We start from the raw sequence: 25769 nt of genomic DNA, 5'->3' as shown, positions 1-25769 counted from the left end.
ACAGAGCAAAGGTCTGTCTAGACCAGTGTGTTCTCTCCCAACTGTAATAACAGATGCTTCGGGAAAAAATCAGTGAATTGTGGGAGCCAAGGCTTGACATTTCCATGGTATACATAAGAGTTTCCAGAAGCTGGGTGTTGAAAAATTTCTTGAACTCCACATTTTATCTTTACCTTTTTTAACCTCCAGCATTCCTCCACTTCTAAACCTGCATACCCTTTATAAGTTCCAGTGGTAATATGTTACGCAGTCCTCTTTGACATTTTGTGAAAATGTGTTTCTTCTGGTGTGCTTTAAGTGCATTGCTTTGCCATGAGGTATGCATTGGTTCATGTGTTATCAGCATGATCATGCAGTTTCATTTTAGAGCTGAGTCCATCAAGTAATGATGTGCCACTGTGGGCGTGGGGCACTGTATAAATGTTTAAAATCAAATCACGAGCAAAAATTATAAATTCAAGTAAGTTAAAAAATGAACCAGAAAGAAGTAAATAACAATAAACCAGTTAAGTAGTAAGTTTCCAAGTTAGTAGTAATACAAACAAAAACAGGCTTCCATTTTTTTTTAGCTCCAAATGCATCTTAATTTTCTTAAAACAAGAAAGTTTGTAACAGTGGAAGAGTCTGTGTACATTAATGGTGTTATTTCACCTGTTCATCTTTTGATATACATCAGGAAAGAAATACAATGGTTCTTGTTCAAGTTCCTTGAAAATACCTTGTTTTTATGATCCCTATTAATTATCATGTGCTATTTCTGCAAAGTTCTCTGTGAGGGTTATTCTCATTGTTCAACAGCATTAAAAACTTCCAGATTCAAAATCAGTTCCTTACTACAAATCACAGCCGCTCTGTTCATGCAGCCAAGACGTGTCGTTAGGCCTTTTTGCCACAGTGTTGTAAGAGTAACTGCTGAGCTACTTGTCTGTTATGAGCTGTAGAACTTCAATCACACTACCTTCCATATTACAGAGCACCATTCTGAAAACCTGGCCATCTTACTTTCTCAGTAGATTTATTTTTGTGTTTGTTTTCTTTGTGAAATTTTCATTTGAATGAATCCAGCTTGCCAGGTGATACTCTGTAATCAATTTACCATCATCTTATTTTTCATTCAACTGGTCCTCGTGTAATTGGGAAACATTCTAAGCAATAATTTTATTTATGGTTCCAATGCAAAAATGAAAATGATGAGTAATATTTAACATGTTTCTCATATTTACAGTTGATAGAAACTTCACCTGTGAATTGAATTCACCAAGTGATTATTCGTTATTGAAGTCTATCACTTGGAAGTTGACAGTCAATATTTAGTAAATTTGTTGGATGCTCTGCTGAAATAGTTTATTTATTTATTTATTTATTTATTTTTAGTCAGGGTGTAGTGCACTACCAGTTAAGTGGTTTATACAGATCTAAGCATATTTCAGTATTCTTTTATTTTCACCAGGAAGTTGTATAAAGTTGATAAAAAGCGTTCTTGTGTTCTCAGTTATCTTTCTTCTATCAGTTAAGTCACTACCAACTTCTCTGTTTATTTTGAATTGATATCAGACAAACTGTGTTCTATTTGCCCTTTTCAAATACTCCTCTTTTTACCTATCACTGTTTCAGTTTGTATGCATAGTCTAAGTTTTGTTTAAAAATTGACATTGACAAACTGGAGACCTTCTCCCTTAACTCTTTCAGAACTCTTGAGGGCTAGTTCTCCAGGTATTCTTATTTAAAGTATTTATCTCCAGGAGGCATTTGTTAGCATTTGCTACAGTAACTAGTATACAAGAAAAAATAGATAATACATTATTCTGCTACCTCACAAATACGCAACAATTTTTATTTTATTTTTTTTAAATAAATAAATAAATCATACCTAGTGATATTGTTGAAATGCTGCTAGGATTTCTTTTATTCTTGTCATTTTTTATTTCATATTGTCAGATACTTTTCAGACAGTTTTCTTCCAAATCTGTTTTGCCTTCGTTATCTCCATATGCTTCTTGCTTATTACTGAGGAAGCTCAAAAGGTCACAGAAGAAACATCTGGAAAGTACCTGAGAAGACCAGTTAGGCTGTTCCCTGGTTCAAAGACAAAATCAAAACCAACTGTAATTAGTCCATTCTCAACTGATGGTTAAGCAGTTGTCAGACCTGTTTTGAACTGTCTCCAGTCAGGGAGATATCACTAGGATCTTCACTTTCAGAACCATTTTTCTAAAATGTACCATGTTTCCCCCGTCCTTTAAGGCTCTTACTCTGTCCAAAGTGCAATTTAGAAGATAGCTGGTCATACTCCCTCTGTGGCAGCCTTTTCTGTGTTTGAAGACCACTGTCATCTCCTCTTAGTCTTCTTTACACCAAACAGTGTCTCTGTTAATCATCTTTGTCATCCCAGTAGTGCACATCTTCCTGAAGTGTGGTACCCAAACCTATGCACAGGTTTCTAGTTCCAGTCAAAACTAGGTACAACCTAGAACTAAGTATGTCATCTTAGTGATGAGATTCTGTTTATAAATTATAGTATTGTGTTCATGTGCCTGAAAACTGACATTTATTCTGCATGTATTGATCCATAGCACCCAAATAAATCCCTTTCTAAGGTGTTGCAGTTTAGGAGGTCATTCCTCAGATTGTGCTTGTACAGTTGATTGGTCCTACCCAAGTGTAGTAATTTGCATCCATTGCCTTATTTCAAACCACTGCTTCAAGTTACCTAAACCTTCTAAAATTATAGTCCTTTATTCCAAACTGTTTATTCCCTACCTGTAGTCAGATTTCAATAATTTATACAAGGATTTGGAAAGGAAACTTTGAAAAACAAATCTTGAACAATAACAGAATTGGGCCAGGCTATTTACAAATGCCATTCTTACAATTTGACTGTGAATAATTTTTTAAAATCTTTTTTTCAGTGGGGTATGGTTTTTTCAGTGCATAAATATACTATGACTTACAGAAGTTTAAATTTACTGTTGTAATGGTTTTGACAATTGTAGTTCATTTCTTTTATAGTAATATTTAGGGTTCTAAATAGCTAAGAATTGCTGAGACTAGTAGATTTTGTTTCAAGATTTATTGCAGTCCTTAGTACTTGACATTTTTAAAGGAATGGTATGTTTGATTAATGTAAGCACTAAGAGCATGCAAATCTGTCGTTTTTATGAAAAATGTGTTGTTTGTACATCTTTTCTCTTGAATTTTTTGCAGTGTCAACATTCATTGCCCATCTGTAATTTTAGATGTAACACTCCCTAAAGCTCCTACTATTCATATACAACAAAAAAAACACACCCTCATTTTGACTTCATTTTTCTTTCAGTGAAGAGTTAGTTCTGTTGCCCTTTCTTTTGACCATTTTCATTCTTTGGAAACAGTGCACACACTCCTACTAGGCATATTTCTCATCAAAGACTTCCAAAGCCATATATGACTTCTTAATTCGAAAGGCATCTGCTAATGGAAACATTGAGATCAGCAGAAAAGAACATTAACTAATGGGTTCTGGGAACAAAAGGTGGTAGAAAGAACACATTCATCAGAAACATATTTTCTACCACCAACCACAGCACCTCTTACTTTAGTTGGAAACAAGTATTTAGTTATTTATTTATATAAATTAGGAAATAAACAAACCTATGAAATTGCAAGACACAATACCTCAGTTAAAGTAACTTGTTGTCTGGTTTAACATATATCTAGGATGTGAAACTTAATCTGATACACATGTAGGACTGTAAAAGGCTCCTTATTTTTAAAATACAGTAACATGTTTTGTTTACAGCTTTTATAAATGGTTTATTTACGTAAAAGTATAAATGTATACATACATTTAAAAGATTTAAGTTCTTCAACCTTTTCTCTTAGGCAAAGGACTCTTGTTGCTTCCTTCCTTTATTCATATATTCATTCATGGCTACTGTTCATTGCTTTCATAAATTTAATATTTTCAAGCCTGTTATATATAAAATCTATCCATATGAGGAGTTACATCTTGGAACAGTATCTGAGTTTCAGCTATCACCCTTCTGGCCTTTTCTTAATAGGAAGCCTAGTCAATTACTGAAGTCTGCCTGACTTCAAGTTCCAAGAAAAACAGATTTCTGTAATATAAGGTGTTTGGTGTTGCGTCAGTGTTCATTCAGTGACATGTTAACAATCATTAAACTGTTTTTGCTTTGGTCTTAAAAAACTTTGATGTTCTTCTTAAAGTGGGTACTTTTTTGACTCAAAATTTTAAATGTTTCATCATCTTCTCAGAACCTTCTTCAGATCCGATTATAAGTTCTTTTACATTTGTTAGATTCTTGTCTTATGAACTGTAGTCTCCTATAAGAGAGTCTGGAAACACAAGCAGTCTGTAGTCATGAAAAATTCCATGAAAAATGTGAAATATCTTACCCACTAAAGTGAAGCAGTTACTGCACAATTATTTTGGGTGAAGAGCACCTACACAGAGAGATAGTGCCCAAAAGCTGACATCTTGTAAACGTATATTGTAGCTTATCTTGCAGTAACCTGTTTGCATTACTATTCCTATTATTTTGAATGCATTTCTTGAGGACATCATCTTTATTTTTACTTCCTCTCAGGTAGTAGTTACGTACTCAAAAATATAGGAAATAAAGTAATGCGATATAAATAAATTTAAGTGTAAATTGCATTTTTTTTTCCTTCAGACTACAGAATATTGTATATTTTGGGCTATCATTTGGTGACTGCAGTTTGCAAAATGGCAGCCTTTTTACTGAATCCACCTGAAAGCTGGACTCAACTAATGATTCAGAGTATTCTAAGTAATGATTTGGATGAAGAGCAAGATCCTGAGATAAGGACACTTGTCAGTATTCACTGAGAAGACATAGGAAAGGTCATCAAATCTGTCAATGGAACGATGGATTAGCATTTTTGCAGAGAAATACTCTGGGTTATAGAAAAGCTTTGATATCATTGATATATTATTTTTAAAAATTAATTTAACTGTACTTGAAGTAAAGGAAGCCACAATTAAATCTGCAGGACTACCAAAACCAGACAGAATGTTAAGAAACCGGGAACATTGTCACACCCCTATCTGCAGTACTTTCTCTGATGATTGAAATCTCCAGTTGCATTCTTACGCATTTTAAACTCATCATTTTAAGACAAGATTAACAACATTTAGTGGTGCCAATGTATGTTAACTAAATTATATCCAGTGATGTCAGGCAGTAAAATAGTTAGAATTAGAAATGAGTGCTGTTGTCTTTGTGACCTGCTAATGCAGGTCTGAGTTGAAAGAGCCCTTATTGTAAAAGTAGGTAAGTCTGTGTAATAAAACCAGTTTTCCTACAAGCACAAAAGCAGGTTATGCAATAAAAAATATGCTGTTCAATATGAAAGCCTTTGGCATCATTAGTCTTTTCAACAGTGATCTTTCTGTGAGTGACTCCCTTCAGGGATGATCTCATTTATTTAAATAAGATCTGGAGTGTGCCAGGTATGCCAAAAGCAGGCTAGAATATCTGTCTTGAAGACGTTTTCAATCTTCTTTGTTATCACAGGTGATTGATAAGATGTCTCTAGTAGCTTTTTCTCCTCTTCTGTTACTGTTTCATTACCTGCAACCTAGAAGGAAAGTCATCCAAATTGATAACAGTTGCATTCTTTGTTGCCTTGAGCTACTGCAGTGATTTTACGCTTTTTCAGACTTTTCTTTTTCTTTTTATAATGCTGTGCCTGAAATTCTTCCTGTGTAGAGGAATCGGGTATGAAATGACACAACGTGTCACTATTATATTTGTGTCATGGATATAAAGATAACAAAAGATACTTGGTAGTCCAGGCGAAGATGACCTATGAAGTATCATGAAAAGACAACTACTCCTGCAGTAACCTTCCTATTGTGTCTCTTAAGTAAAGTTGCAGTGGTTATCCCCTTGAGTACCAGCAATCATTCTACATCCCAGGTCCTTTTCTGCAAAGTTCCTTTCCAACTGGGAGGCCCCCAGCATGTAACCAGTGCATGAGGATATTCTTCCCTGTGTTCAGGACTTCGCATTTCTCTTTTGTTTAATTCTATGATGTTTCTGTGCGTCCATTTAACACCCTATTGAGGTCTCTCTGGATGCCATTTTGACCCTCAATTATTGTTAGCCACTACTCCCAGTTCTCTGTCATCTGCAAACTTGCTGAGAGTGCACTCTTTTCCATCATCTGGATTATTAATGAAGATGATGATGCCTCAAAATATATCCAAGATCACCATTAAACAAGAGAACTAAGACTATATCTCAAAAATCAGATTATGAGAATGTTATTCAGAAAAAGGATTTTGTGGTGTCTTTTGCAGGGGAGTTTAATTAACTTGGACACAGGTAAAATAGCAGCCATACAGATTGGTGTCTTAGCATTAGTGTCTTAGCATGCTGGGTTAAAAATGGGCTGGACGACTGCGTCCAGAATTGGACGCGTCCAGTGGTGAATTGAGTGAAATCCAGCTGGTCATCAGTGGTGTTCGGGCCTATCCTCTTTAATATCTTTATTGATGATTTGGATGAGGGAATTGAGTGCACCCTCAGTAAGTCTGCAGACAACACCAAGCTGGGGGGAAGTGTCAATGTGCTGGAGGGTGGCAAGGCCCTGCAGAGGGACCTGGGCAGGATGGGTTGATGGTCAAAGGCCAATGGGATGAGGTTCAACATGGCCAAGTGCTGGGTCCTGCACTTTGGCCACAACAACCCCACGCAGTGCTACAGACTTGGGGCAGAGTTGCTGGAAAGCTGTGCAGAGGAAAAGGATCTGGGAGTGCTGGTCAATGCTCACCTGAACATGAGCCTGCAGTGTGCCCAGGTGGCCAAGAAGGCCAACGGCATCCTGGCTTGTATCAGGAACAGTGTAGCCAGCAGGACCAGGGAGGTGATTGTCCCCCTGTACTCTGCTCTGGTGGGGCCGCCCCTCAAGTACTGTGTTCAGCTTCGAGCCCCTCACTACAGGAAGGACATCAAGACCCTGGAGCGTGTCCAGAGAAGGGCAAGGAAGCTGGTGAAGGGCCTGGAACACAAGTCCTATGGGGAGCAGCTGAGGGAAGTGGGGTTGTTTAGTCTGGGGAAGAGGAGGCCCAGGGGAGACCTTATTACTTTCTACAACTCCCTGAAAGGAAGGTGTGGGGACCTGGGAGTCGGCCTCTTCTCGCAGATAACTAGTGATAGGACTAGAGGGAATGGCCACAGGAGGTTCAGGTTGGAAATGAGGAGACATTTCTTCTCAGAAAGAGTAGTCAGGCATTGGAACAGGTTGCCCAAGGAGGTGGTGGCATCGCTGTCCTTGGGGTTGTTTAAGGAACGGTTGGACGTGGTGCTTAGGGGCATGGTTTAGTGGGTGATATTGGTAGTAGGGGGATGTTTGGTCCAGATGATCTTGGCGGTGGTTTCCAACCTTAATGATTCTATGATTGATCCTATGATTCTATGTGGGGCTGAAGAATAGGATGAATTGACCAGTATCAATGAGATTGGTCACAACTTTTGAGGTATGTCAGGTTACTTCTTTCTGCTGCTTGGAGAATAAGATGCAAAGAGGCAAATACAATTGGTGTAACCAATTAAAAATATTTTTTTCTTCTTATTTTATTTGCACACAGTTATTATTATCAGTATTGTGATCTGAATGACTTTAATTAAAGAAGCAGCAGTAACTTTTTTTTACCAGTAAATGCCTTATATTCAAAAATGTATTTTTTAATTGGAAGGAGATAATGGAGTGATTTATACAGAAAATTTAAAATTGCAAGACTCTTATACCCAGCATTTTCATTAAATTCAGAACTGGAAAAGAGTGTATTTTCTGAATCATAGTGCAATAGGGTGGCTATGGTTGGAACGTGATTCATGTGTACTGAGAATTATAATTATTATGTTAATATTTGCGTTGTTAAATAGATTTTTATCATGCATGTTTATACAGATCCTTCCACTTGAATGCATTTCAGATTCCTGAACCATGCTAACTGGCTTAGATATTTATAGGGAGACTAGTAAAACTGCCATGAAATGGACTCTTCTGTTGCTCATAAAATAGTAATATTTATTCACAACTCTCATTTCTGTCAACCAATCTCTTTTCTCTTTCAGTCTAAAAATGATTTTAATCCGTATTTCAAATACTTTGTCTGATGACACTTGCAATTGCAGCTGCTACTTAAACATTGATAGTAATGTTTAATGTGCTATCTGAATTCTGTGTGTATTCAAAATTGTCATTTTGAACTTGCTGATGAAAAAATTGGGAAATAGCTAAAAATTCAGTTTCTCCTGAAATTCTTTCCTGAGATGAATTTCACTTACATCTATCATTACTCCAAGTAAGAAAGCTATTTTTCAGTTTTTTAACTGATAATGTGAAATAGTGAAAATTTAAATGTAAGCACTTCTTACGTCATTACACTTGGAGACTGCTTAGAATCAGAACTAAGCATATCTACCCTTTTTCTCAGCCTTAATTTAATCCTTTTGTCAAAGCTGCAAGTAAGAAATGGTGATAACAGTCTGCAGCTCTTTAGAAAGTGTTTTAATTTCTTTATTGATGTCTTAAAAACATAGCTCAGTATAGCTGCTTATTACAGTACAAGTAAGGTTAGAGCTCTTATCAAAATGGTTTTATTTTTTTCATCTTTTTTATGTGTGTTTATAAGGAGGTAGCTAATGGATTGATTATGAATCATAATTTGACATGATTTTGATTGGTTTTATGGAAATATGGAAACTGTCTTTGTTTAAAGTAGTTCAGTTACTTTGTTCCAGCTGAAGGTTGCAAAATAAATTTGTCAGTTATAAAGCAAGTGTTAGTATCAGAACCACAAGATAAAACAGGGAACCATCTGCTAGTGTCTTGGATGATTTTATTTGTAATACAGGTATTTATTTTTATGTTGATATTCAGAAGAAATTAATCTTTTTTTTTTTTTTTTGTCTGTATGATTTTAGCCATGTCCTTCAGGAGCCCGTGATTTTCGAGAAAAACAATGTGCAGACTTTGACAATATGCCTTTCCGGGGAAAGTATTATAACTGGAAACCCTACACTGGAGGTAATGTGTAGCTTTTCAAAAACATTTTGTGAGTGAAATCTTCAAAACTGTTTAAATGTTAGACAAAAAGTAGTGTATGTAAATAGAACATTTTGATGAAGATATAATGAGCTAAGTTTGGTAACCTTTTGTCAGTTATGAAAAATGTAACAGAAGAGCCATGACAATTCCTTTTTTTTTTCTTTCAATGTGGAAAGAGTGTGAGCATCATTGTAGGGACTCCACTTTAAAATAAGGAACCCTTTTCCATCTGCAGTTGCGATGGTCTTAGAGAATACATAGATGATCTATAAGTAACTTTGATGCTACAGTGACAAGTTTAGTATAAACATCTCAATAAAATTTTCATTAATTAAGGTGAGAATACTGAGAAATGGAGAAAGAAGGAAAAGCATTCATAAAGTATCTAAGGCTACTTCAATAAGTTGAGTTATAAATAATTATGCTATGCAATAAAAGGATATTTTGAGGCAGGGAAGAGGATTTTTATTTCTTTTTCTCTTGTATGACAGTTTAATCAAATTTAGTTGTTTCTGTCATTGTTCAATGTTTCTAACTCGCCTTTTGATTATTTTTTTTCCTATTCTAAACCCTGAGTAAATCCATTTTCCCATTTGTGTTTTTATTTTTTATAGATTTTTTTTTAAGATTAGAAGCCTAAAAGTGACCATTGCGATCACATGATCTGAGCTGTAGTGTATTTCAAGTAATAAGACTGAAGTGCTAATTGAAGTAGTCTGATCTTGTTTTTGAAATTTACTCTGACATACTTCTAACACTACATTCTTTACTTATTCGTGTTTCTCAAATGGTGAAGTATCCTTTTTTTTTAATTGTTCAATAATCATTCATGTTGTATTAACATAATAGAATCCTTATGTAGCCATCCAGCCTTGCCATGTCGTACTATAAGAAATAATCCTCTTTGCAAAAAAGAGGAGTCAAGTAGAAAAATCAATAAGAGAAAGCAAAATAAAGCATATATATTATGTGTCAGGTATGAGGTAATTTTATAAATTGCAGATTTGTTTATGCATATATATTCTTAATTAATTAATATTTTTTCAAGAATTATGTTATTTTTTTTCTTTGGTTTTATTGTCCAGGTGGGGTTAAACCATGTGCATTAAACTGCTTGGCCGAAGGTTATAATTTTTACACTGAACGTGCTCCTGCAGTAATAGATGGGACTCAGTGCAATGCTGACTCACTGGATATCTGTATCAATGGAGAATGCAAGGTTACAAATGCTTTATAAAGTACTTACAGATTACTTTGTTTTGTCTGTTATATCCCACATTTAATTACGGTATTTGATGGTTACTTATGTGAAACAGGATTGTTGATAAAGTTCTTAATGAAAGAGTCAGAGACAAAGAGCTAAAAAAAGGTATCTCATAATCAAAGAATTATGGAATGATTCGAGTTGGAAGGGACCTTTAAAGATCATCTAGTTCCAACCCTCCTGCTATGAGCAGGAACATTTTTTGCTAGACTGTGTTGACCAAAGCCCCATCCTACCTGACCTTGAATACTCCCAAGGAGGGGACTTTTTCAACTTCTTTGGCCAACCTGTTCCAGTGCCTCACCACCTTCATAGTGAAGGATTTCTTCCTTGTATCTAATCTAAATCTACCCTCTTCCAGTTTAAAGCCATTAGCCCTTGTCCTGTATCTACATGCCCTTTTATAAAGTCTTTATCCATCTTTCTTAGAAGCCCTTTTAAGTATTGAAGGGCTGCAATAAGGAGTCTTCAGAACCTTTTCTCCAGGCTAAACATTACCAGCTCTCTCAGCCTGTCTTCATAGGAGAAGTGCTCCAGCCCCTTGGTCATCTTTGTGGCCCTCCTCTGGACTCCTTCTAGTAGGTCCATTTCCTTTTTGTGCTGGGGGCCCCAGAGCTGAACGCATCACTTCAGGTGGGGTCTCATGGGGGCAGAGCAGATGGTGAGAATCACCTCCCTCCACTTGCTGGCTGCAATTCTTTTGATGCAGCCCTGGATTTAGTTGTTTTTCTGGGATGCAAGTGCATACTGTCAGTTCAAGTCCAATTTTTCATTTGCCTGTACCACAAGTCCTTCTCTTCATGGCTGCTCTCAATCCAAGCTTAGCCCAGCCTGTAATCATGTTCGGGATTGTCCTGGCCCAGATGGAGCACCTTGCACTTGGCCAAATAAGACAAATCATTCGAATTAGCTTCTCACGGACATTAAAGCAGATTAGAGTTCTTCATTTTGCCATCTTTTATCTTGCTTTGTGGTTTCTGTGTAAACTATCAGTGGAAAAAGCAACAGGAGATGAGCATATTCCTTGTACTATTCCAAGGCCTGTTCCATCATTCCAATTAGAACACTACTATGGAAGAAAAACAGTAAATGTAAACATATTAATCTGTTTCTCCACAAATAGTTCATCCTGTTGGAAACAATTCTGCTGTTAATTAACTTGAAACAGAAATTTGTCACTGTCACTCTATGGAAGAATGTATAAGTGCAAGTATTTGCCATTTACTAAAAATGTAGTTACCTTGTAAGGTTCTTATAAACTGCATTACCTGAATTTGAAGAAAATTGGATGTCTGTGCCATATTTTTTGTTATATTCATCACACTGCTGCTTCAGTTTAGCAAAGCATTTAATTATGTACTTAAGTCTAAACATTTGAATAGTGTTGGTGACTAGTAAAAAATCATCTGATTTCGCTGAAACCACTAACATACCTAAAGCTTACTCAAGGCTTAAGTGGTTTGCTATACTGAATGCTGAAGATTAATGTTTATTGAATAATATGATGAGATTTACCATTAGTAATCTAAGCAAAAAAAGTACAAGAAATAACCCGTGGAATTCGGGTGTACTTCATAAATAAGAACATTCTAGTACTTTTGGGAAGTCTTTTAAAACTAATAACCAGACTAAAACTCGAGTCTGAAGGGGCTGTGTAATAAAAATCAGGTCCATTTCATCTTGGTGAATTACAAAGTTGAACTATAAGTGGTTAGAATAATACTGTTTTTTCAATTACTTGCAGTATTTTAACTTCTCTTCCGACCTATGTATTACCTGTTTGCAAGTTAAAACCAAGCTATGCAGCTGCCTCCTTTTTCATATAAATCCCAGAAAAAAATGCCAATGTCCAGTGTTCATTCTTGTTTTGTTTGGTTTGGTTTGGCTTTTGTTCTGTTTCTTAGGTATCTGACTGTATACATTTGCATTAGGTTTCTAAGAGTGGTGAATAAATTAGTCAGATGCAGATGGCCATTGTTCACTGTACATAGATTTCTCAAGTAGATAAGTAGTCTATAAGGCTGTAAATTCCTTTGTAAATAATATTTATGCTACATAAATATTTAAGAAAATTACAGGTAATGTTTCCCTAAAAACGATGCAGATTTAACACAATTAGCCCTTGTAATATTAAAGAAAAAGGTCACTAATCATTTAATAATTGTAATAATTACACTGTTTGTAAAATGCTGTGAGATCCCCACCTGAAAGTCACAGTAGAAATAGAAAATATTTATTAATCAAGATTTAATACTAAGCCAAAATCTGTTTTCATTAAGCCAGTTTGTTTTTAGTAAGCCAAAATTTTGTTTTGATTTTTGATTTTCTTCACTTGTAAGTGAAAACTCATTTAATAGTAGCAGGTATTGAAAACAGAATAGATAAAAAGAAGATTTGAATATCTTACACTTGAGTGAAACACTTCAACAATCTATGAAGATAAAGGTGTAAGAAAACTGTTAAAATATTTTTTCTTTTCTTCTCTTAGCATGTGGGTTGTGATAATATTTTGGGGTCTGATGCTAAGGAAGATAGATGCCGTGTTTGTGGAGGAGATGGGAGTACATGTGAAGCAATTGAAGGTTTCTTCAATGATTCATTGCCCAGAGGAGGTATGCACATACAAGTCCATTCTGTTGTATTTATGTGGCTGTTAAACAAGTAACAGTGTTCCAACTAATTTCCAGCATTGCATTGCTGGCAGTCATACACTGGGACTACTTTTGCCTAGTTGTTTCCTTTTCCTATGTTAGCTTGGATTTCTATAAACCACAGTCATATATTTTGTTACTGAATACTTAGTTCTTATGAAGTTAAATGCACTTAAGGAGAAGTGGGTGTTCTTTTTTTTTTTTTTTTTTAGTGTAATCTGATATTTATAATCATGTATATGACTATACATGACATTTTACAATAGAAAGGATCCAGAAGAGTCTTTTATGCTCATGTTATTAAAAAAATAAATGTATATGGAAATATATAAGGGTGATTAGTTGAAAACTTAGCTCAGAATAGACAATACTAGTGTTGCAGTGATTCTCCGTGTTACTGCATCTGCTCCATCTAATTAAATCTATTGCAACTAATATTGCATGTGGTCCTGGACATAAGAAAAGGATTGATGCACTGGAGTTAGTTCAGCTCAGTGGAGGGGCCACTAAGATTAGTGGCTGCTGGAGCACTTACTGCTCTGTGAGTAGAGGTTGAGGGAACTGGGCTTATTTAGCCTGGAAGAAAGAAGACTTGTGGGGGCAGGATACCACTCTTCCAAAACCTGTGAGGATGTTATGGTGAAAACAGAGCCAGGCTATTCATAGTGGTGGACGTGTGGTGGGAGGAGCAGAGACTATGTCTATAAATTGAAACAAGACAGGTGCTGACCCAATGGAAGGAAAAACATTTTCCCAGGAGTGGATCAGGTTGCCCAGAAGGGTTGTACAGTTTCCAGCTTTGGAGTTTCTTATAACGCAATACAACTATAAGGTGTTGTCAAACCTGGTCTTAACTCCTAGCTAGTAGTAAGAAGTTGGTCTAAATGAATGTCTTGAGATCCTTTCCAACCTGAATTATTCTATGATCTTACGGTCATTTTATATATTAGTTACTTGTAATATACTGTTGAAAACTTTATTATCATTTACAAAAATGAATTTCTAAATTAACATTAAATTCTTTCTACCACATTCAAATGTATCTGAACTTTAAAGACATTTCTTTGTATGACATGAACAAAAATATTCAAATACATTTGAATTCCATACTTCTTACTGTTTTTTAGTTGTAAATAATTTATTAATGGCTAGTTTCATGACTAATACTGTTTAAGATAACAAGAAAAAGGTTATCTTTCTTTTACAGGCTATATGGAAGTGATTCAAATTCCAAGAGGTTCTGTGCACATTGAAATAAGAGAAGTGGCAATGTCAAAGAACTACATTGGTAAGAGCATGGTTTAAATAGCAGACTGTTACTAAGTTACATTTTCTGATGTGATTTAGGGATACATATTTCTGATTTGACCAAACCATACCCATAGTAGAAGCAGCAGAGGGGATAGTAGTTGTTAATCTTAATCTGTGGTCAGACAGTTACAGCAGTTGGTTAGGATGTATTCTCCTGAGTGGAGCTAATGGAATGCATCATGTGATTCCTCCTTGTATACAGTGCAAAATCAGGTCAGTTTTACTGTAGTTACGGAGTCAGACTTGGAGCTAGAGTGGGTGAGGAACACTCAAGTGATCTACTGTCCCTCTCTGAGGTAATGTCTTACACCTGAGGAAATCTCTGACCTTAGGGAACTGTATGGTTTTAAAACCTCATTTTTTGCTTGGAATGATCATTCAACAACAGTCATGGTTGCTTAAAAACAACAATAGTGCCTCCTTATCTTAAGGCAGTTGAATGTAATAATTCCACAGTGTTTCTGTTTTGTAGGGACTTGATGCTATTCCTGTTTTATAGATAAGGGAAAATGGGGTGCAGAAAAACTATGGGCTTTATTGAGATCATTCAGGAAGCCTGTGGTAAAACACAGAATTAAATTCAAATGCCCAGATTATCCCTTGTTTCCTTTAAGGTTGTGTTAAATTTGCTTTTCAGTTTTTAAATATTGGTATGTACAGATCTAGCTTTATCAAACTCAAAAAGAGCATGCATTTCTGAAAGCTTCTGTATTCTGGTTTGCATAGCATTTGTTCACAGTAGTGCACAGAGCTGATCAGTGTGCTACAGAAAACTAACAGATAAACACAAACAGAAGCTGTTAACCTGTTTAGGTATAATGACAACTGATTAGGCTATTTTTTCAGTCTGTTCTGCATGTAATTAGTATATAGAATAGCAATGTGTTGGAAAGGACTATAATGCATATGAGTAGGAAGGACAATAACTTCCCTAGATACATTAATTGGTAAATTGATTGTATTGATGGTAATGGTACCTTTTACTGTTGGATGCTTTTTCCTTTCTTTTTGCCTGCCCCTACAATCATTTAATTAGGCAGATTTTCAGTCTCCCTTCATTCTGCGGGGATAGTAACATCCACTACTCCAGCAGTAAAGAGTGCTTGTTATTCTTGCAGCATCACACTCCCCCATGTCAAAATATGCGAGTAACATTGATCAAATATCCTACATTGACATTTGAGATAGAGGTTGTGGTGGAAGAGATGCATACAGTGCATGCTAATGTGGTTGCTTTATGCTGAGAACCATATTGTCAAAAGAATGTTTTGTTAACATGGACATTTATGCTAATATTAATGTCATATTTAGTATACAGATCCCATTAAGATACTTGTGTTTCTGATTCCATGGGTAGCTGAAAATAAATACAGGAGTTAAATAGAATAAAGCAGATACTCTTAGTTGGTTACTACCATTAAGTTTGTTATAAATTTTGCTTATAAATCAGAGGAATGTGATCTGGAACAGTATTTAGGTCAGTACCATCAGCACCAAATGAATGAAAAAAATGCCAATTTTTTAGCTTCAATAAAAAATATAGGCAACTTTTTTGATATTTAATTTGGCCACAGATCTAAAAATGTAAAGTGGTACATAACTGTTTTTTCAGTCTGCTTCTCACGATTTCAAGGGGGTTCCTGATTTTCAGGCCCTCTCCTCAGTACCTTACTACATGCCACAGAAGTCCTTGCTAATACCAGGCGGATTCCTTTCCTTCACGAGTTCCTTGTGTTTACAACTTTGAAAGGAACCATTATATCCTATTGTAAGATAATACTAAGTTGCAAGGACTATTTCCTTTTTTTGTTGGAATGTTTTGTACCATGAATGTGAACCAGATCACTGTTCTAGGATCACCAGTTTTTGGGGAAAGGAATGCTTATAATTTGTGTGCTCCCTAAAAAGAACTATGCAAGCAGGATGGCAGTTACAAAAGAGTTTATTATGTTAAAATGCATACTTCTAGAGTATTGTTTTATAGCTGCTTCTTTAGTGGCAGTGTCAACTTCACAACTCCTTCCCTATCTTTATGGGGTTCCCCTCTGTTGTTCAGGACAGCTGTTTTGTGGTCACACCATGAACCAGATTAGAGAACTGATTCAGCTGAAAATAACCATTTCCACATATTATTATGTTTTGGTTTATGTGTACCGCTGCCAAAAATGTGACCACAGTCTAAGAAATCAATTTCTCCATTTGGAAATATACAAAAAAGAAAAGAAAAAAAAAACCCTCTCATACTGTTTTCAATGTTTCCTCTGTTCTTTTCAGATAGTAGGGTCTCAAACTAACTTGCAGCAAACATCCCACACTTCCCTGAACTAAAATGCAGTTCTTCTGCAAACCCTGGCCTCAAATTTAGGAAGCAGTTAGATATTTGGCAATCTCAAGTAGCTCAGTCAGCACCTGTCCTCCCTGCCCCCCATCTCGGGCTGATAATTTCTGCACCAGTATCACTCCTAGTGTTGTGGCAACAAAAACACGTTACTGCAGCTGCATAAATAATAATTTAATTTTTTTTTAAATGATCTGACCAAAAATAATCCAACAACAAAATTGCCTGTTTCCAGAGCTGCTGAAAAAACATATGTTTAGGAATGCTGTTATCTTACCTTAATTGGATTGATCTGAGCTGACATCTTTGCTTATATTCCCCCTATGCAACAGAATGTTGTATGCTAATTTCCTGTGGGCTTCCTGCATTCTCAAGTTCTAACAAATGATTTAATTAGTATATTAATTTGTTCCTTCTGTCTCATATGCTAATAATTATGTCAGTGCTTCATCATAGTCATGTAATTATATTATTGGAATGCTACTCACAGCTGTGTTCTTCACCTGTGCATATTAAGCAAATCTGTTCACAGAATGCAAACACATTTTTCTTTTGCAGGCAGGTAAAAAAAATTGTGTATAGCATACACACAGTTGATAGTACAAGCACAGAATTTCAGAAAGATTAATTATATAAACATCATGTATGAGAATATTTTTACCCCTTTGCTCACTTAAAAGTTTTATTAGAAGTTTTGGCTCTATGGAAATATGACCACTAATAAAAGACTGATGTTCATGTGTTAGCATAGTTATGTATTGTGATAGGACGAAGGATAATGGCTTTAAACTAAAAAAGGGTAGATTAAGATTAGATATAAGGAAGAAGTTCTTTACTGTGAATGTGGTGAGGCACTGGCACAGGCTTCCCAGAGAAGCTGTGGATGCCCCATCCCTGGAGGTGTTCAAGGCCAGGCTGGAGGGGGCTTGGAGCAACCTGGTCTGGTGGGAGGTGTCCCTGCCTGTGGAAGGGGGGTTGGAACTAGGTGAACCTCAAGATCCCTTCCAACCCAAGCTATTCTATGATTTTTTATTTCATATACCTGCTTAAAATAGATAAATAGTGATAAGATAAAATCCTTTCTTTTAGTATGTTACTGCTTGCAATTTATCTTGTTTCCTTATGCACGTTTTTTATTCTCTGCTTCTTGTACTACAAAAGCCATATAGACAATAGAGAATCTGAACTACTTTGAGAATTTAAAATAAGTGAATGTGTGAAAGCTAGTTTCTTCACTCGAAGCACATACATGTTTCCAGATTAAATCCAGGGAAGTTAATGGAGTAAGATTTTGCTATGGAAAGGCATTCATTTTCAGACTTTATGGTGGTGATGGAAATGGTTACTAATCCCTGCTGAATAAGGCCGTCACCAACATAATGTTACTTCCTCACCATCTCTTGTTCATATGAATGCTCTCTGGATCTATTCTAGAAAACTTGAGCATCATTCAGATTTTTTGCCGAACTGTTCAAGGTAAAACCTCTGTCTACACAGATGTAGTTGAGAATAAAACTTCATCATAAGTTGTCTTCTCCTTATGGTTGTGCCATGAGTTTGTAAAATCCCTATCTAGTAAAGCAAGTGCGTGTTTTGTCTCAAAAACCAACACTGTTTGATTGTGTATTTCCAGCCATGATTTTGCCTTTAAGGGCATGCTTTATGTAAAGTAAATATGAATGATGAATAACTCAGTGATCGTCATCATTATCTCATCCAAAAGGCAATATCTAATTAACAGAATATTCACCTTAAGATACAAAGTTAGTTTCATATTTAGAAATTTAATCTCATAAAATGTCAAACATTAGTCCTTGAATAATATATGCTTGTCCAGCCTAATTGGTCAGTTAGCTAAGAAATCTGTTTGTTATCTACAGTACTTACATGGTTTAAGGCTGTAAATTAATAATAATAAAAATATCTTGGCAGATGAAATAGCTAGTACTTGTTTTTGTAGTAGAAATGCCTTGGATTTATGCTTTAGGAAGGAAAAAAGAAAATGGGCAGAGACAACAAAGTAAGCTGATTGGGACCATACTTCAAACTCAATCTTTTTTTTTTTTCTCTCAGCAAGTTATGTGATACCTTTCTTATGCCCGAACATACAAAATCTTAATTAATCTTAAATTAGATTGGTAATTGATTATACATTTGAGACCTACATATGTCTTAAGTAGAACAGCATACATTGCAGGTGGGCTTAGTTTTAAAGTTGAAGATATATTTCTGGTTGCATGGGGCACTGTTTTTTTCAATATAGCATCTGGGTGTTGAAATCTGCAAAGTATACCTGCACATTAAAGTTCATGATAGAGACAGTATTTTCAAACAGTATGAGGGATATTTTAACCAAGGCTAAAGAAAAACATTTGTTGAAAAAACAATGATAGAGAGCTGAAACTCACATACTTCTAACAGAGTAGTAGTTTAATTTGTAATGGCTTCTCCATTATAAATGCTGCTTCCAATTTTTAGGTGGCTTGTATTTTTTTTTAAGCTTTAAAATCTGAAGAGGATGACTACTATATTAATGGTGCCTGGACTATTGACTGGCCAAGAAAGTTTGATGTTGCTGGAACAGCTTTCCATTACAAGAGGCCAACAGATGAACCAGAGTCTTTGGAAGCACTAGGCCCTACTTCAGAAAATCTCATAGTCATGGTAAAGTTACAATTAATATATTTCTGAAATCTGAAATACGTTTTTATGTTCTGAGGAAACATAAGACCATGAATAAAATCTGAATAGGTCACAGGCCATGCTGGGACTTCTTGCATTTGTATTTTAATTCAGTTTTTCTCTCTTTTAAAACTGACGGGTAGATACTGTGATGGAAAAAGGGGTAAAGTTAGAAGAACCCTGGGAAACGTCACAGAAAATGCCCCATCTGTATTAAATGTGCTTCAGAATAATAGTAGCAAAAATTGTAAATTAAATATATTTTGTATTTCTGTGTATTTCTGGTACATGGAATTGTTAAGATACAGCATGCAGTAATTGCATCAGACTGTGACTGTGATGTTTAATATGTACACAGCAGCATTTTTTTTCCTTACAGGTCTGTAGTTGTCAGTGGTTTTAATCATGGCCTTAGTATTACTATTTGACCTGCGTTAAAGTATATTTTGAGATAAATTGCTCTGAACCGATGGTATAAAATATTTGAATGTAACAGAAGAAAATATGACCAGGGTGCTGGTAGCCTGTCTCTGACAGTAGTCAGTAGTAAGTCTACTATATTGCTCTGTTGTGTTGAGGAAGAGTATAAGACTAAGGTGAAACTTGCTCAGTATATTCTATCAGCTACCAGTTTTGCAGTTCAGGGATTGCTTGAGCCAGACAGGATATTTTTCTGTATAGAATGATTGTTGCCTGGATACTTACATTTTAGTCAATGTTCTTAAGTGTTTGAATCCTTTTTTTGTTTGTTTGTTTGTTTGTTTCTATTGTTTGTTTTACTGTAGCTGTGGATGAACTGGAGAGTTCATACAGAATGAGTTTCATAAAGATTATAGCGCCTTTTCTCATTTGGTCAGTCTCAGTGAGTTTTGTACTGAATCTCTTTTGTCTAATAGTTAGGTAAATATACTTTTACAAAATCTAATAGAACGTAGAAGGAGTTGAGAAATAGCTCTTAGATATGTCAGATGCTGCATCTGACACACAAAAAAAGTTTGGTAGATAATCAGACACTAGCGTTCAGCAGGTGGTATGTGGAAGTGCACTGCAGTTCAACAGTCATGGTAGATAAAGCACATGGTGATTGTTGCACTTCCATCTATATCACCTACAGTGGTACAGCTGTAGTGATAGTTTTGATATTCCTTTAAAGGAACCACTGCTGCGATTCCATGAGTTTAATGCTGCTAGCTAATGCATTAGGGAAAAACAGTAACCTCAGCAACAGTCTGTTTCTCTGTTACTATTTTTACGATTATTAGTCACTAGAAGTATTAAACAAGGGCAGGGCTTGGTTCATAACTACTACATGGGTAGCTCCTTACAAGATTTCAGTGAGAATTGCTGCATGTTTGCATAGTAATGTCTGTAACCTACTTTGACCTCAAGTAATGATTCAGTTACCAAATTCATTTCCATTAATTAATACATTAATTTATGAAGACTGGCTTTTTAGAACTATTATGTCAAAAATAAAGAAGTGACAAAAGTTGTGAAGTTGTGTCAATGGCTAAAGAAGACAAAGCTCACCACCTTATACAATAATACTTTTTTTTGTTGTATGCATCTTATAAGTCAGTTCAGATTTATTTGGAAATACCTTACAGAACTACTATGGCTTCCTTTATTACTTTTTCCCCTTCCACAAGACATAACATATGCCTAGATTAATGTCACTGTAGTTGCCCTCTGCTTGCCTGTTTTAATGGTATAACCAGTTGTTTTCAACTACAGATTCTGCTACAGGAACAAAATTTGGGTATAAGGTATAAATTCAATGTTCCCATCTCTCGCACTGGCAGTGGAGACAATGAAGTTGGCTTTGCGTGGAATCATCTGCCTTGGTCAGAATGTTCTACCACTTGTGCTGGAGGTAAGACACCAGGCAGTCAAGCTACAGGGTAAACTGAATTTCAAGATACACTTTATTACATAAATATGTAGGTAACTAATTGAAAACATTTCTTTCAGACATACTTCAAACGTTAACTTAGAAAAAGAACATTTATTTTATCACATTGGATGTTGTTGTTTTCAAGTACATTTAATATGTTCAGATCTTCTTGTTAAATACAGTGTATCTTGGCACAGTGTGTCTCTTCTGAGGCTTCTTCTGAGATTCTCTTGAAGCTGGGATGTTTGCTTTTCACAGGAGCTTTCTTGATAAAGGACACCAGAAGTTTTAAGTAAGGAGATTAATAAACCAAAGGGAAATAAGGCAACTATAAATAGATATGTCTGTGTGTGTGTTTGTAGGTATTCTTCATATAATCCTAGTCAGCCCTCCCACCCTCCAGCCACCAAAATTTAGGTTACATACTGGTAGTGTCTCTGTAGGAGGTGATAGCAATTGGATTATACTTCCCAGCCCATAGCAGTATCTGTTGCCTATTGGCAGCGATGGGGGATTTGTAGGTTGTCCCATGTGATTCATCATGGGTGCCTTTTGCCCACAATTTACTATATTCCTAATCCTCCCTCTAGTGGCCACCAATGCAATTCTTTACCTCTGGCTGGGAGAGCAGGACAGTTGGCTTTCTTCAAAGCCAACACCATTGCTGCTGCATGGACTGGTGAGTAGAAGTGCTGTGTGAACAGTATCTATCTTCTCTCTGGAGACTGAATGCATCATCCCCAACATGTCTCAGTTTCAGAAGAAATGGGAGAGAGCTGTAAATTAATGAAAGAATTTCAGTTTTCTAAAGCACTGTGCACTGACTTTAGCAAGAGGAAGAATTATTTATTTATTTATTTTAAAGAATCTGTGGACCAAATATTTGTCCTTTTCCTTTTCTTTCTGGCTACTGGAGGTATTCATGTTTGGAACCATCTTGATTTATCTCTGGTGGATCCTGCTGTGGCTGTTACTAGTTGTTTGCAGTTTAAATACAGCAGTTTGCTTAGCTATAGGTAAGACACAAAGGATAGTACAAATTCTGTTCTGTGCATCTAAACAGAAAGTCTTGAAACAAAATAGAGGAGATTACCAAATTTCTCCAATATTTTATTGTTCATTTGTAGTATTCCTTTAATCAAGTGGGTGATAGGTTGCTCTTTTAATTAATATTTTAGCATTGGTGAGTCTGGTAGGAAAAGAAAGGTTTTAAAGATGTAGAAGGGAAGGACATAGACCAAAAGTGCTTTTCTTAGAGCAAAAGAAAGTTCCAAGTATCAGAACCTTACAGGTACTGCGGAATCCTATTTTGATGATAACAATGGGTTAATGATTCTTTTGGTTTGAACATATGGTGTGGTTCTGTGGAGCTGGACTTGATCCTTGTGGGTCTGTTCCAACTCAGGGTATTCTACGATTCTATGATTAACAATTCTTTTGAAGTCACAGGAAAACTTGCACTGATTTAGGCAGTGACAAGATTATGTGGATCTTCCATCACATAGGTCGTTGTCATTTCAGAGACTCCAAAGTATACAAAGGAAAAAATAATTGGCTCTGAAGAAGTAGGCACTTGTTTAGATAAAAAAAAATTGATGTAATTATCTTTTAAAGAAATATATGTGAATCTCTGATAACCTTACACATTTATTATTCATTTGAAACTTTTTTTGGAAGGATTTTCTTCAGTAGCTTGCGGTGTTTAAACCAGAGACATTTCTCTCACTCAGCTTAGCATAAGGATATATTATGATCACTTATTTTCATTGAGATTCTCTGCTTAGGGAATCTGTTTCATTGTAGCCATAACTCAAATTTAAAAAACTATCTGCTTTATCCATATGAATACCTTCTATTCTCCCCAATTTATGAAACACCTTCTGCCATGTACCAAACAAAAGAAGACACAATTCTAAAAAGGATCTGAGTAGTGGAAAAAGAAAAGGGAGACAAAAGATTGTAGAGACAGAGAACAACTGGAAAAGCCAGCTAATATAAATACAAAGCATGAGAAATCTCAGAAATGAAACCACTGGATGACTGTTTATTTCTGTAGGATTCGTTATGAAGTCCATTATTGCAATCTACTTTACCTTTAGAAGAGAAGTTTTTCTCTACATCAAAGGACAACAAAATACTCAGAATTCAAAATAATTTATTACTAAAAGTAAAATAAAAAAATGACAGTATGTGTGAGGAATATTAGTATGGAAGTTTTTTTTAAGAAATTAAAATTATATATAGTGACTTTGGGACAGACTGTGAACAGGTTAAAGGTATCTACATTTTCCTGCCACTTACAACAGTTGGTGTAGCTGAACTGTAGTGGAAAGACATTAAAGATTTGATAATTATATGATATTCCATCTTGATCCAGGAAAGCTTGTGATGAAGTAGAGCCAGATACACTTTTATGTCAAAGCATAGGCTTTATATCAAAGTTGTAGGCAAATCTAAATTCTTATCAGCACATTTAGCTGCTATCCATCTCTGAATGTCTGTATTCTAATGTTTTGTCTTTTTGTCTAGACATATGTTATGCTTAAAAAAGCTGTCTTAAAAGAATGTCAAATTTGCAAGTATTTAGAAGCCAGGAAATGATGGAAGGAAGGATGACTATGAAATCTTAAATTGTTTTCTGCGGCTGCTCAATGAAACATGGACCAGCTGAACAGGGAACATTCTCTGATCCTGAAGCTGTGTCCCAGACTATTGTGGTTCCACTCCATTATACTTAGGTATAGTTCTTTCTAGATCAGACTGACTGTATCTGCATTACACAGCATTTGGCCAAGTCTGGGACTCTTAAGACATGCTTATTACTTGGTATATGTTGTTTTATTCAGAGTATCTAACAAAAAGGCAAGAGCAGGATTTTGGCAGCACCAATAAATAGTTCTGGAGTTTTGTATCTTGCAGAAGTGTCTAGTCTTTGTGATGTCTCTTATTTATAGCCTTTTGAGAGCAATCCCTGCATTCAGAGATTCCTAGAGCTGCTTGTAGACCTGTCTCGGAGACGAATTACTGGAACAGTCAAGGGGCAAGCAGAGAAGCAATTGGTCCTGTCTTATTTAGTGGCTTAAATACCTGTCTGTCTGTGTATGAACCTACAATCTTTAATTAAATGGTAGCATGCTGTTTGTTCCATTGGACTTCTATCTTACGTTTATCTTGTGCTGATGAGTCACTTCTGAATAGTTAAGGCACTTGAACTTTTAATACAGGACCTCTGTTCTCAGGCCTGTTTCAGTTTTGCAGAATAGCAAGACTATGCTGTAAAAGGAATTGCAGGAAGGAGGAGGAGGTTTTTGTGCTTATGACAGCTAAATGCTGTGCTGGAGCTCTGGATTTCATTCCTGCCTTGCTTGTATGGTTCTTGTGTGATACAGAGCGCTCACAGCACACGTTATATCCTTGCTAATTAGCAGTTCATCACTGTCTGGAAATCTGTCTGTATGTATGAAGCATGCCTGAAGTTCATTGCATGAGATGCGTGTAAAACAAAGTATTCTGAAAACTTATCTGAGCACCTGAAATCAATGGATTCTTTCCACAGTAGAGTCTCTACCTCCACTCCTCCTCTATTCTTTATAGAGAAGTCTAGAAGATAAATTAGCTTGTGAAGAAAGTAGTTAAATACTTAGATTGCATGTAAAAGACAAAAGGAAGTCAATCTTTCTTTCATGAGATTGTAAACTGTATTTAGTAGTGTCATTCATGTTAAAAGAGAAAAGAACAGAATGTTCCATAGATGCTCTGCAAGTAAGCATCATATTCTCTACAATAAACTACACAGAAATCATTTCTCCAAAATCTGAGTTTTATTTTGCTATTTTTTGAGTTTTCCAAATACAGGTTCTTCAGATTTACCAGGTACCTTAAAGCCTCACCCAGTAACAGACAACTCTTTTCTGGATTCAGGTACTCAGATTTAGGATGAGAATATAATTTCATTCATTTTTATTATCTGCCTCTTAGTGTCTGTTCTTAGGCTTGTGAATCTAGGATTGCAACTTTTCTTTTTGTACACTAGGATGATTATTTTCTGTATTGAAAAACTTCTCTTTGAAATACAAGTTTGTACTGCCTCATCTCGTTCTTCCTCCTTAGGAATGTTATGTAGAAGTGAACTACTTGAATTCTCCATATTAATTTCCCTTTTTCCCTGAAATTGCACTCATAACAGTTCTACTCCAAGTCAAAAGTTTTCAGAAGGAAATTATTTTATCTTGTACAAGTCTTTCTTTAGCTGATAGAAATTAATTTGTCCCCTCAAGCTTTACCAAAGCTTCATGTCATAAAGTGTTTTATTTAGCAAATATTAAGTTGCCCTGTTTGAAAGGGAAAGCCTTTATAGGTTAAGATGCAATCTTTTCAGGTTACATAATGGACATGTTGAGTGAGAGAAATAGTACTACCAAGCCCCAGTACTAGCTGTTGCATTTATTAGGACGGCTTGCAGGGTTTTTTTTCTGTTTCAGCCATCTGTTTAGCATAGTGCAAGGGCCTCTGTAAGCTGATGGCAGACTTACACAAGACTATAAAAAC

The 25769-nt window shown here is 35.7% G+C and overlaps 1 protein-coding gene across 9 annotated transcripts in view; it reads left to right on the top strand.

Moving 5' to 3' along the window:
• Positions 1–25769, top strand: part of ADAMTS6 (ADAM metallopeptidase with thrombospondin type 1 motif 6) — a 158604-nt gene that overhangs the window by 105965 nt on the left and 26870 nt on the right. For 8 of the 9 annotated variants that reach the window (XM_050716427.1, XM_035553522.2, XM_035553521.2 and 5 more), the window contains 6 exons: positions 8958–9060; positions 10167–10300; positions 12834–12957; positions 14204–14284; positions 19146–19309; positions 21062–21200. In XM_050716427.1, coding sequence (XP_050572384.1) covers positions 8958–9060; positions 10167–10300; positions 12834–12957; positions 14204–14284; positions 19146–19309; positions 21062–21200 — 745 coding nt within the window. Of the gene's footprint in view, positions 1–8957; positions 9061–10166; positions 10301–12833; positions 12958–14203; positions 14285–19145; positions 19310–21061; positions 21201–21811; positions 21901–25769 lie in introns of all 9 variants that reach the window. The other variant, XM_035553524.2, reaches the window with a different exon arrangement.

The sequence above is a fragment of the Cygnus atratus genome, chromosome Z (assembly GCF_013377495.2).
Source record: "Cygnus atratus isolate AKBS03 ecotype Queensland, Australia chromosome Z, CAtr_DNAZoo_HiC_assembly, whole genome shotgun sequence".
Taxonomy (NCBI): Eukaryota; Metazoa; Chordata; class Aves; order Anseriformes; family Anatidae; genus Cygnus; species Cygnus atratus.
The sequence above is the reverse complement of the archived record's forward strand: the minus strand, read 5'-3'. Positions and strand labels throughout refer to the sequence as shown.